Raw genomic sequence first — 11,017 nt, forward strand, 5'->3', positions numbered from 1 at the left:
TACAACTACTACTACTACTACTGCTAATAATAATAATAATAATAATAATAATAATAATAATGGGACTCACTAATAAAGGAGTGTAATTAATTCAATTTATTTCATAAATTCCATTATTTATTCGCAGTTTAAATTACAGTTTGTTTCTAACAGTACTCCTCAGAAGTACTCTTATCTACACTGTGGTGTTCTTTGTCGCTCGGACTCTGCAGCCTCATAAAGAGTCGAGGCTGCGTTGCCTCGCCTCCTGCGGTGCTCTTGTGACCTCTGCTGACACAAAGCTGAAGTCACAGCGGTGGTGGCAAATAAAAACTGAGGTCGAGCCAACAGACCAGAAGACGTTCATTCAGTTCGTAAAGTCAGTGACTCGAAAACATGAAACATATCAGACAAACCTGCCGGCACAAAGAGCACGTCTTTATCAGAACAAAACAGTCAAACAGAGCAGTTTGGCATTCGACCCAGTTTAGTTTATTCTTCGTCAGATCCTCAAAACAGCGTGTGTGTGTGTGCCTGGCTAAGTGAGCAATAATAATAATAATAATAATAATAATAATATCAGCAGACATTTTCAACGGAGGCAGCAGGTGGAAGAATGTGTTCTTAGTGCAAACAAGGAGCAGAGTTATCGAGTCGAGGAAATCCCGCTGAAAACAAAGTGGCGTACGGACGTGAAAACGCTCACAGGCCTCCTGAGTTGAAATGAAGAACTACACATCTGATTTGTTGAAAATGCGTTTTTGTCGTTACAAGACCCATTCGACGTTGGAAACGGCGCTCGACGCGCTGCTGCTGCTCGCTGTAACTCTGCAGAGTCCAAAGAGAGAGGTTTGTATCAGCCAAAATAAAGTGACAGTTGTGCAAAACGACGCGAGTATTTTGGGATGCAGCTTACAAACCTGTATTGTGGTGGTCGAGGTTTGGTTTAATCTTAAAAACACATTCTTAATGGAGGGCCTGATTGCACTGCACATTTCCCAGTGTCGGGGTGACAGTTATATATATATTTATTTTGAGTAGTTTCTTAAACATTAGGGGCCCCATGGTTCTATTCATCACACTTAGCTTTAGCTGTTCTAAACACGTAATCTTTGGAGTCACACAGGGGCCCTGAAGCACAGGTTGGCACACCCTGATCTATGACGGCTGTGAAGGCACTATTGCATATTTATGTCAACAAAAACATAAAAAAGGCCGGGGGGGGGGGTATCAGCCAGCCAACACGCCCCAGCAAAGAAAAAAATGATTGGCTAAAATAAAACTCTGTCACTGAATGAACCGATAGTTTAGCTTTACCCAAACAGTTACTCAGTGTTTACAGAAATGATGAAGTCAGTAATATGTAGGATTACACCAACCAAACAAAGATGGCGTCTTAACATACATGTACAACATAGATGTATAAACGTTAAAGGGATCAGACACGCGGGGCTGAGCGGCACAAAGACCGTCCTGTAAACCCACCCTCCTAAGATGTACTTTGTCTGACCAAATATTTGGTGTTGTTACTCGATAAATGATGCAAATGATTAAATCAATTATCAAAAGATGCCATCTGTTCATTTCCAGGCACTGAGCTCAACAGCGGACCGTTTCTGCGGCGCTGCAACGTAAACGGGCGGGGCGGCGTTTCTGCTAAAATGCTGTGGAAATAGTACAAAAATAAACATATTAAAAAGGATGTAGCTACGGGCGATTCAACTTTTATCCATCTATGTCATCTCCCATTCAAACAAACAAAAATTGCAGCATTTCAACATGTCAGTGTAGCACTAGCCGAGCAGTCGGATAAAAACCTGTACGCATATGATGCATGTGTGCACTCGATAAGTAGGTTGTTTCAATGTCTTTGCTTGGCGTATAACTTCAGAAACCTTTTTTCCCCTGTGATAGTATTACGGATGCATATTTTCCTTCTTCAATACGGCCGAGTCGGCCCGGCAAACGTCTGCGTCACTGAGATATTCGGGTCTCCTTTGACACGACAGTGTTTTTGACTTTACTGGAATTAAACATGGCTGCTGTGTTCAGCGACTCCTGCGGCACAGCTCATGTGGTCGGGCAGAGTGAACAGAAAAAAAACAAACTCCCTGAGAGTGGATTCACACCCAGAGACGGGACCTACTGAAAAGCAGCATGAAACATATATACATATATAGATATGTCTATATATGTATATACACACACTGTACTTGACAGCTGGTATTTATGAACTCCCAGATGTAGAGAATGTGCGAGATCCCTGGGATAAAGAAAAGCTAACCATGCCCAGCATGCATGAACATCAGCCCTGCTTCTCCTTCATGCTGTAAATCCTGGTTCCAGTGATGAAATCTGCTGCAACACTCCGCATGAACTCCACTGGTAACCACAGATTCGAATGCGTTGATACTTCACTGCAACATTTTATCATTTTATCGTTCCACATCTTAGTTTTTTTTCCCCCCCTTGCTGTAGCATCTTCTATGTGCAGATATATTGTGCTTCTCCTCGTCATTTTCGTGTGTTTTCCTTTAAAACATCTTCGTAAAAAGTCTCACGATGCAGTAAAAACACACCAAAACAAGCAACAAGTGATGCGGAAAGCTCTTGTACGCGAGCGCAGCGTGCGCCGCAGGTAGCTCTGTGTTATCGTCACGTATATATATATAAAGAGGCTCAAAAGCGTCCAGTCTCGTTTCATCCGGTTTGGATGATATTTGTGGCTGAACGCTCATTTAGGAAGCCGAGGACCGACAGAGAGGGATAAGTGAAGAACGGCAATCTGGCTGCTGCCAGGTGACGACCTTTAAAGCTCTTGAAAATCTCCCGTTTCCTGGCAGCACTCCGCCTGTGTGTGCTTTCCTGCAGTTTGTGCCCGTTAACTTTGTGTATACGTGTTAAAAGCCGCCGTGTCACTATCCAAACTCTGGAGCGGGCAGCCGTCCTCCCGTCTCTTCACTAAAATCAAAACTCTCCAAATGAGTTCTTAAAAACCTGATCGCCCAATAATCGACATTCAAATGTGATCCACCACACGTCGACACAGCACAGCAGCCTGACCAAGCAAACCACCACCCAGGTCACGTCGAAATGAAAAGTAAAAACCATCAATACTTGTTTACCTTCGTGTACCATTTGCGAGTATATTCAGTCGATTTAATCCTAAGCAGCTTTGAACTACCCAATGCATATTCTTACAATCTCACTAAGTCGATTTCTTCATGCAGACTCAGCATCAGCACACCCAAAACCTCTGCAGCAAAGCAGCCGCTGAAAAACAATAACAACGAAATCCAACAAAAAAAGGGGGGGGGGGGGGGGGGGGGGGGCAGGGTCCACATTCAGCGTTTTGTTTTTGGCACAATTGCCGCACAGCAGCTGTTTTTTGTTGTTGTTGTTGTTGTTGTTGTTGTTGTTGTTGTTGTGATGATGCAGATACTGGCGTTCAGTGTGTGGGACAACGGGGGTGCGAGCCGCCGTCCCGCCAGGGCAGAGACCAAGAGGAAAAAGTGAGGAAGTCAGGGACCGGAGGAGGAGGAGGAGGAGGAGTTGATGGAGAACCTCGACAGAACACGATGGAAGCTCGCCAAAATACCACTTTACAATATTTCCTTTAGCAGTTAGTGGGCTGAGTGTCCGTTGGCAAAGCAGGACCTCTTCTTATAACGCTACGGTGGGTGTGGCCTGTACAACTAGGTGTCACTCTCAGGGTGGAGACACACGACCCAACTTGATAATCTTTTCCATCACGACTTGGTCCTAAATTCAGTTTCCATCTTCCACTTTTGACAAACGACCGACGAAAACTTTCGCAGACGTTCAACAAGGAAGATATTATTCCCTCACACTCCTCCGCTATTAATCTGCGAGCTCCTCTTATGGTTTTTCCAGGCAGTCAGTGTTTACAGTTTTGTTTCCTTCATCCACGACATCCGTACAATAATACGCCGTCGCATCCGGGCCGACCGGCGAGCTCCAAACTCGCTCTTTTAAACCTGCCGTGTTCTCCTGAGAGACGGCTGCTGTTAAATGTATGACAGAAGAGTGCAAAACTTGCAAACGTACACGGCTGAAACTTCCTGTATCGCGTCCCGAGACAAGAGAGAGAGAGAGAGAGAGAAAGCACTCGGCTTAAAATAGGTTGTGAAATTTAAAGGGGATTCAAAACACTTCCATCATGTGAAGAGCACTCAGGCCTTTTCTACTTGAATACCCAGCATTCCTTCTGCAGCAGTGGTCCCACTGCAACACACACACACACACACACATACATATCCTCGACGCGATGACGCGCGATTACCCAGGAATCGCTTCGTATGTTTATTTCCCTTCCTTCCGCTCTAATTTCATTTGTAATCTCATGACGTTCCCCCTTCAGACATTTGCCGTGACTCTGGCGTGTTCGTCACAGAGGAGGCGTGGGCGTCGGCTTTCCAGCTGCGTGTGTGTGTGCTCGTGGTCTGGATGAAGTGCCGGGAAGAGGTTTCCGTCAGATCCACCGTCCGGAGCCCTGCGTGCGCTGCTTCTTCCTCCTCTTGCACACATAGTAGACCGGGAAAACTACCAATCCTGCAGAAAGAGAAGGCGGTTGTAGAGATGAGAGCTGGGAGTGGGAGACGGACGGATCAAAGCAAACGACTCTTGATTCCTTAATTATACCCATTTAAATGAACTACTCATTAATGTACAGTGTAAATCTGGAATTATCCATTAACGACAAGCTCCGGCGAGTGTTCTATGTGGATTTGATTATTCCGTCTTACGGCACACTGCCTTCACATTTGGCATATTTTGAAATTAATTGAGCTGAGGAAGAGAGCAGCAGCACGACACCGATTGTAACGACGATGAAAATAAATGACGCTAAACGCCGGCCTGCAGCGGATCATCAGTCAGACGCACAGACACGGGAAAGAGATTAACACTAATTACAGTTCAGCCGAGGCATCGGGAGTTCACGACGCCGCCTGACAGAGTGCGAGGATATTACTAGCAGATGTAGTTTCAGGAAGTAAAAGCCAGAAACCCAGAGAGTGATAATCTGGATCTACAGCTTTGGCATTTTAAAAACAAGAAGAGTTTACTTCTCTTCTCCGAACGTGCGTCTGTGTGTTCATGTGTGTGATTGTGTTACCTATCACCAGGGCGAGAGCTCCGAGCACCACGACCAGCAAAATGACCACTGGGGCTACCAGCACCTTAGAGGCTGCAGAGAGAGAGAGAGAGAGAGGGGGGGGGGGGGGGGGGGAGAAAGAGAGAGAGAGAAAGAGGGAAAGAGAAAGAAAGAGAGGGAGAGAGAGAAAGAGAGGGAGGGAAAGAGAGAGACGGAAAGAGAGAGAAAGAGAGGGAGAGGGAGGGAGTGAGATAGAGAGAGAGAGGGAAAGAGAGGGAGAGAGAGAGAAAGAGAGGGAGAGGGGGAGGGAGAGAGAGAGAGAGAGAGAGAGAGAGAGAGAGAGAGAGAGAGAGAGAGAGAAAGAGGGAGATAGAGAGGGAGAGAGAGAGAGAGAAAGAGAGGAGGGAGGGAGAGAGAGAGAAACAGAGATAGAAAGAGAGAAAGGGAGCGAGACAGAGAGAAGGAGAGGTAGAGAGACAGAAACAGAGACAAAGGTAGAGAGAGAGGTGGGAGAAGAACAATAATCATCCATAATGAATAAATGTTCCTTTCAGTTGGAATAGAAATTGCATGATTCAAAATGAATGTGTTGTTTTGTTTCATTTTGTTTAAACTTTAATGTATCGCTGCTAAATATTCAAGATGTTTGGCAGCCAGTGCATCAATTTGGGCTGTGGAGGAACGCTGAGCAGATTTTAGGGAAGAAAAAAAAAAAATGTCTCCACCCACATTAAGACGTCGCTTTATTACGTGCCGAATCTGTGCCGCTAACAGTCCGTGGCACGGAGCCGCGATGGCTAAGTGGTTCTCGTTGAGGGACAAATTAGCTCCGAGTTCAGCAGGCGCCCCGCTGAGATAACTAGCTGTAGCTGTCAGGGGGAGCAGAGTCAAACAAATCTATCAGAGTTCAGCTTCCTGGAGGCTCGCTGGTGCATGAATTTGATAACTGTGAAAGGATAATTATAGCTAACATAATCTGATATGCGATGATTTCACACTTCGTTATGAAGCTTTCCTTCAGGGGGCCTCGGACTTTAATGTGGAAGTGTTCACTGCTGCTGCAATCAACGGGAAACTAAGGCTACATCCATACTATTCCGTCGGATGGAACGGGGGATGACTGGCCTTCCAGAAAAAAAAAAAAAAAAAAACTTTCCCACAGCTCTTTCTATCACTATCGCTCTCTCTAATCTACACTTATAATCCACAGCAGAGTGCAACATGATGACGCCGATTTATTTCAGGTCATGGGCATTATTGGGCAACGCAGGAAATCGCTTACTAAAGCAGATTACAGAAAATAAAGCAGGTTGAGGGAGTTTGGGCAGAACACAAAGTTTATCGCCAAATAACTCACTGACTCCACCAGATCTGTCACAGTAGCTGTCAAACTGGACAGCTTTTAAGTGTGAATATAGTATTAAAGTAAAACTCAATATTACCGACTGTATGCTACAGCCATGCAAAATCTCTTTGAGGCTGTACACAGGCACGACTTCATGCTAATAGTAGCATGCTAACACGCTCACAGGGACGACGTCTGTTTAGCAGCAGCTATAACGTTTACAATGTTCACGTCTTACTTTAGTGCGCTCGCATACTAACAATTGCCAATCAGCAATTAATATAGAGTACTGAGGCTGATGGGAATATCAATCGTTTTGCAGATATTTAGTCATAAACCAAAAGTATTGGACAAATTAAAATGTTGACCTGATAGCGGTGCTAGAGTAGAGGATCACCAGAGACAGTAGGATTCATCCTCTGGGCACCATGAATATGAGATATCTTAATTTGGACCAAAATGGTTAAGTTAAAAAAGTTGATCACTTTCCACACACACACACACACACACACACACACACACACACACACACACACACACTTACCACAGACCGACCCTCTAATTAGCCGTCTCAGGTGAGGTTTATCGGGTAGATAGCGATACTTGCATCCAAACACGCTGAGGTTTGACGTATGGTCCCCAAAAAACCTGACAACAAGAAGTAGTTTTTAAGATTGAATGAGATCGTCACGTAGAAAGGAGGCGGAGGCGGCGGTCAGAGAAAATAAAAAACAAAACACAGATTCTAACCGTAGGTGTCGGTAGCGCTCTCCACAGCGGTAACAGAAGTTGGTGTTACACTGCGTACATGTCATGTGGTCACATCCCTCTGTACGCTGGATATGGATCTACAGATGGAGATGGAAGGAAAGAAAGAAGAGATTTACTATATTTATTGATATAATTCACTCTTTTACCCTTTTTGGTTTGGTCCCGGTTTGAATGCGTCATCATGTTCTCCTTCCCGACTCACTTCATGGTAAAATGGGAACTAATTCCCCAGTACTTAGCGGCAATAAAATGCAACACTGGCAGAGTTTACTACTCTCATTTTCAAAACGGGAAACTATCAGCATCTGGTTCAGCATCTATTGAGCTGCGCTGCAATATGCAAGCAGCGGATCCACTTTATGGGCCCTTTCTGTTTGGCTGCTGCAGCAGTGAGCGGTCCGACAATAAACTGGGCATTAAGTTCAGCTGCTCTCAGCCTCTTTTCCAGCTAAACACAGCAGGACGTCCCGGTCAAACACGATCCTCTCTCTCTCTCTCTCTCTCTCTCTCTCTCTCTCTCTCTCTCTCTCTCTCTCTCTCTCTCGCTTCCAGAGCAGAAACTACAGAGACGCCGGTGTGACGAACGCAAATGGAGAGTGAGCAAACAGCTCCCACACACACACACACACACACACACACACACACACACACACACACACACACACACACACACACACACACACACACACACACACACACACACACACACACACACACACCAGTAATTAGCTTAATCTACGCCTCACTTTAGTCATCTCCTGACAGTCAAATTAAATATTGTGTGGAACTAACTTGGTCGTAATGGGACCAGGCTTGTTTTATGACAAGTGGGAGAGATGCCAGTGAGTCTACCAGATTTGGTTTTGTGCCACAGAGACATCTTTATGTTTTCAACAATGTTGACTGTCGATGCATCTCGGTCCAGCACTTCAAATCTGAGCATCCCTCTACTTCCCCTACAGCTCCCCATCCATCATCTCGTTCCCTGCTCTCATGCTTCCTCTCAGCGTTCATCGATTTCTTTTTCATCCACGTTTATTGCACCCTCCATCAGTCAAACCTCTTTTTTTTTTCTCCATTTCCCCACACACCCATGTCCCTCCTCTGGCCGTGTTTTTGTATCCACAGCAGAACAAACAGCGCCGTGATAACTTGGGATGCTCACCCTGCACCGCGGACATTTCTGGGCGTTTCTTTGCCCGTGCTCTATGACGCTGGCCCAGCCTCGTAGCAGCTTGTCTCCTTTCCTGTAGTCGCGACATTTGACGCCGTTGTGCCACGGCGCGTGGCATTTAAAGCACCACACGAACTGGCAATTGCTGCACTGGATCTAAAAAGGTGGGGACAGAAGAAAGCAAACGCATCCTTACGTTACATCTAAGCGTTCATTTCCCCGATGTATTTCTTTATGTTTCCTTCGCGTATTGGAGCCATCCTCTTACCTTGTACTTGTGCTCGGAGCGGCTGGGGTTGTTCCCCTTCAGGGAGGTGAACTGGCTGCACTGGGGGCAGGGTTTGGTGCTCGAGTCCAGCTGACTCAGCTCCAAAAAGTAACGATACTTTGCCACGTCCTCATTGGCTAGATGGGAAATCACCAGTCCCTCCTCCAGGTAGCCGCTGCACTCTGGGATCGGACAGTTGATGTACGATTTGGCTACTCGCACCTGGGAAACATCACAAAATAAAAGTGATTTTAATTAAGATTCCAAAAGGTTTGCAATAAGACAAAGAACACGTGTTCAACTGTGTGAACGTGACACTTAAATGTCAATACGAAATATATATTTCACCACTCGCTCCACAATTTAAATCTCTTTTGTCTTTTCACAACCAAATCGGCACGTGGCGTGAATTCACACCGCTGACTGACGGGACGGTTAATGATTTACCCAAGATTAGAGGCAGTAAGAGGGAGCTGAATGGAAGGCTGGAGGAGGCCGTGGAGAGAGTGGAAGTTAATAGGTATCAAAGCACACAATGACACACATTAGTTACTTCACACCAAGTGCTCGGCAGTCATTTCGTGGACCTTATCCGCACATAAGAGTTATACAGTCTGATCACAGACATTTTTAAATAAAACGTTGAACGAAGTCAAAATGTTTCAAAAGGAGTCAAAATAAACGTTTAGTGTCAAACAATGCTTCACCACCTTCAGGGACATTTTATTACATGCACACAGGGTGGAAGTGATACTCTCTCTTTAACGTGTACTATTTTGATAATCTTACTATACACAATTACAAAAAAACACACATTTTACGACATTAAATTCACACCTGGGTTCAATACAGGTGTGTGTGTTCAGATCTCAACTAATCTGACCGAAGATACATTAAGTATCTTACTTCATTTCCACCATCTATCTCTCTCTCTCTCTCTCTCTCTCTCTCTCTCTCTGTCTTTGTCTTTGCTCTCAGGGCATTTCTTCTTCTCTGGTTCCATTTCTCCCTCCCTCTTCCTCTTCCTCATTTCATATCTTCTTTCTGTCTCTGTTCTCTGCACATCTTCAGGCCATCAAAGCCAGAGACACCAGCTGCACTGACACATGATAAGGCATTTTGTCTATGTGTGTGTGTGTGTGTGTGTGTGTGTGTGTGTGTGTGTGTGTGTGTGTGTGTGTGTGTGTGTGTGTGTGTGTGTGCGTGCGAAATGACAGCAAGAACAATAGCATCAGCCTCTGACGTTGTTACACCCAACACACACACACACACACACACACACACACACACACACACACACACACACACACACACACACACACACACACACAGACTAAAAGCCTGTTACAAGATTGTAAAAATGTATCCTCTGGAGGGCATGAGAGCTGCGATGTGTTAGTGTTATTGTCACAACACAAACACTGTGATGACCATCACCAGACCGGTTGGACGGGTTGTGAGTGCCAATCTGTCTCTCTGACATACACAAGTCACCGTCTGAGGCGTTTCAAAAATGCCAGGGCGAAACACAAGCCGACACACAGTAAAAATATGTAAAGCAGTGAAGTGAAATAATGACGCTCACTACGGGCATAGACTCGTACCGGGACGGTGGTGAAACTACTGCTATGTAGTGTCAGTGTGTGCAGGGACAATATCGTTAGTCCCGTCTTAAGATGCGTGAACATTGTGGTGTCGTAACTCTTAGGAGCAGGAGTATTTGCGCACTGAGGAGTACTTCGGCTAGTTTTCAATTCATTCATGAGGCCATATTTGGAGCCTGACAGGTGGTGCTTGAGCTCATGTGACAGGGAAATGATGTAGAGAAGCTCATTTTCCCAGTGAACCTAAACACATCTAAACACCCAATGTTATGGCAGAATACGTTCTATATTGTCAGCTACGGTATCCTTATTTCTAACCTTTAGAATAAGCCCCAAACTACCGCTTTAAATAAACGGCAAACTACTGGTTTTAAGACATGGTTAGCACCAAACCAGTGCAGTCTAGTCTAGTCAAGTGCCCAGGAGCAAGGCACTGAGCACACGCTCCAATCTCTGACATAATGCTTACTGTACCTACTGAGGGTTTGCAGTACATTGACGGAAAAATAAAGAATTCCACCCACGCAGGATAGCTTACACGACCCTTATCTCATTTCAGCGTTGTTATCAGATGTCGTCTCTGTGTTTGTGTGATTATTCATGCCTCGTTATCACAGCAAGACAGATAAAACACTGTCCGTCTCACCAATAAACACTGTTTTATCTAAACAGATCAAAAGGAGATTACAGAAACAGTAGCAAAGGACCTGTGATTGCTACTAAAAAATTAGTACCGCAGGGACAGCATGCAGGTTTGTTA

General features: G+C 45.1%; 1 protein-coding gene across 1 annotated transcript in view; it reads right to left on the reverse strand.

Moving 5' to 3' along the window:
* Nucleotides 1–81: 81 nt before the first annotated feature.
* Nucleotides 82–11,017, reverse strand: part of rnf217 (ring finger protein 217) — a 12,508-nt gene continuing 1,572 nt past the window's right edge. Inside the window, exons 2-7 of the mRNA XM_068708867.1 lie at nucleotides 8,654–8,875; nucleotides 8,377–8,541; nucleotides 7,191–7,288; nucleotides 6,985–7,088; nucleotides 5,117–5,188; nucleotides 82–4,551 (exon numbers count right to left, since the gene is read on the reverse strand). Coding sequence (XP_068564968.1) covers nucleotides 4,472–4,551; nucleotides 5,117–5,188; nucleotides 6,985–7,088; nucleotides 7,191–7,288; nucleotides 8,377–8,541; nucleotides 8,654–8,875 — 741 coding nt within the window. The 3' untranslated portion in view covers nucleotides 82–4,471. The remainder of the gene's footprint in view (nucleotides 4,552–5,116; nucleotides 5,189–6,984; nucleotides 7,089–7,190; nucleotides 7,289–8,376; nucleotides 8,542–8,653; nucleotides 8,876–11,017) is intronic.

The sequence above is a fragment of the Cebidichthys violaceus genome, unplaced genomic scaffold (assembly GCF_023349555.1).
Source record: "Cebidichthys violaceus isolate CVI_PGR_0920_01 unplaced genomic scaffold, fCebVio1.0.p SCAF_14, whole genome shotgun sequence".
NCBI lineage: Eukaryota > Metazoa > Chordata > Actinopteri > Perciformes > Stichaeidae > Cebidichthys > Cebidichthys violaceus.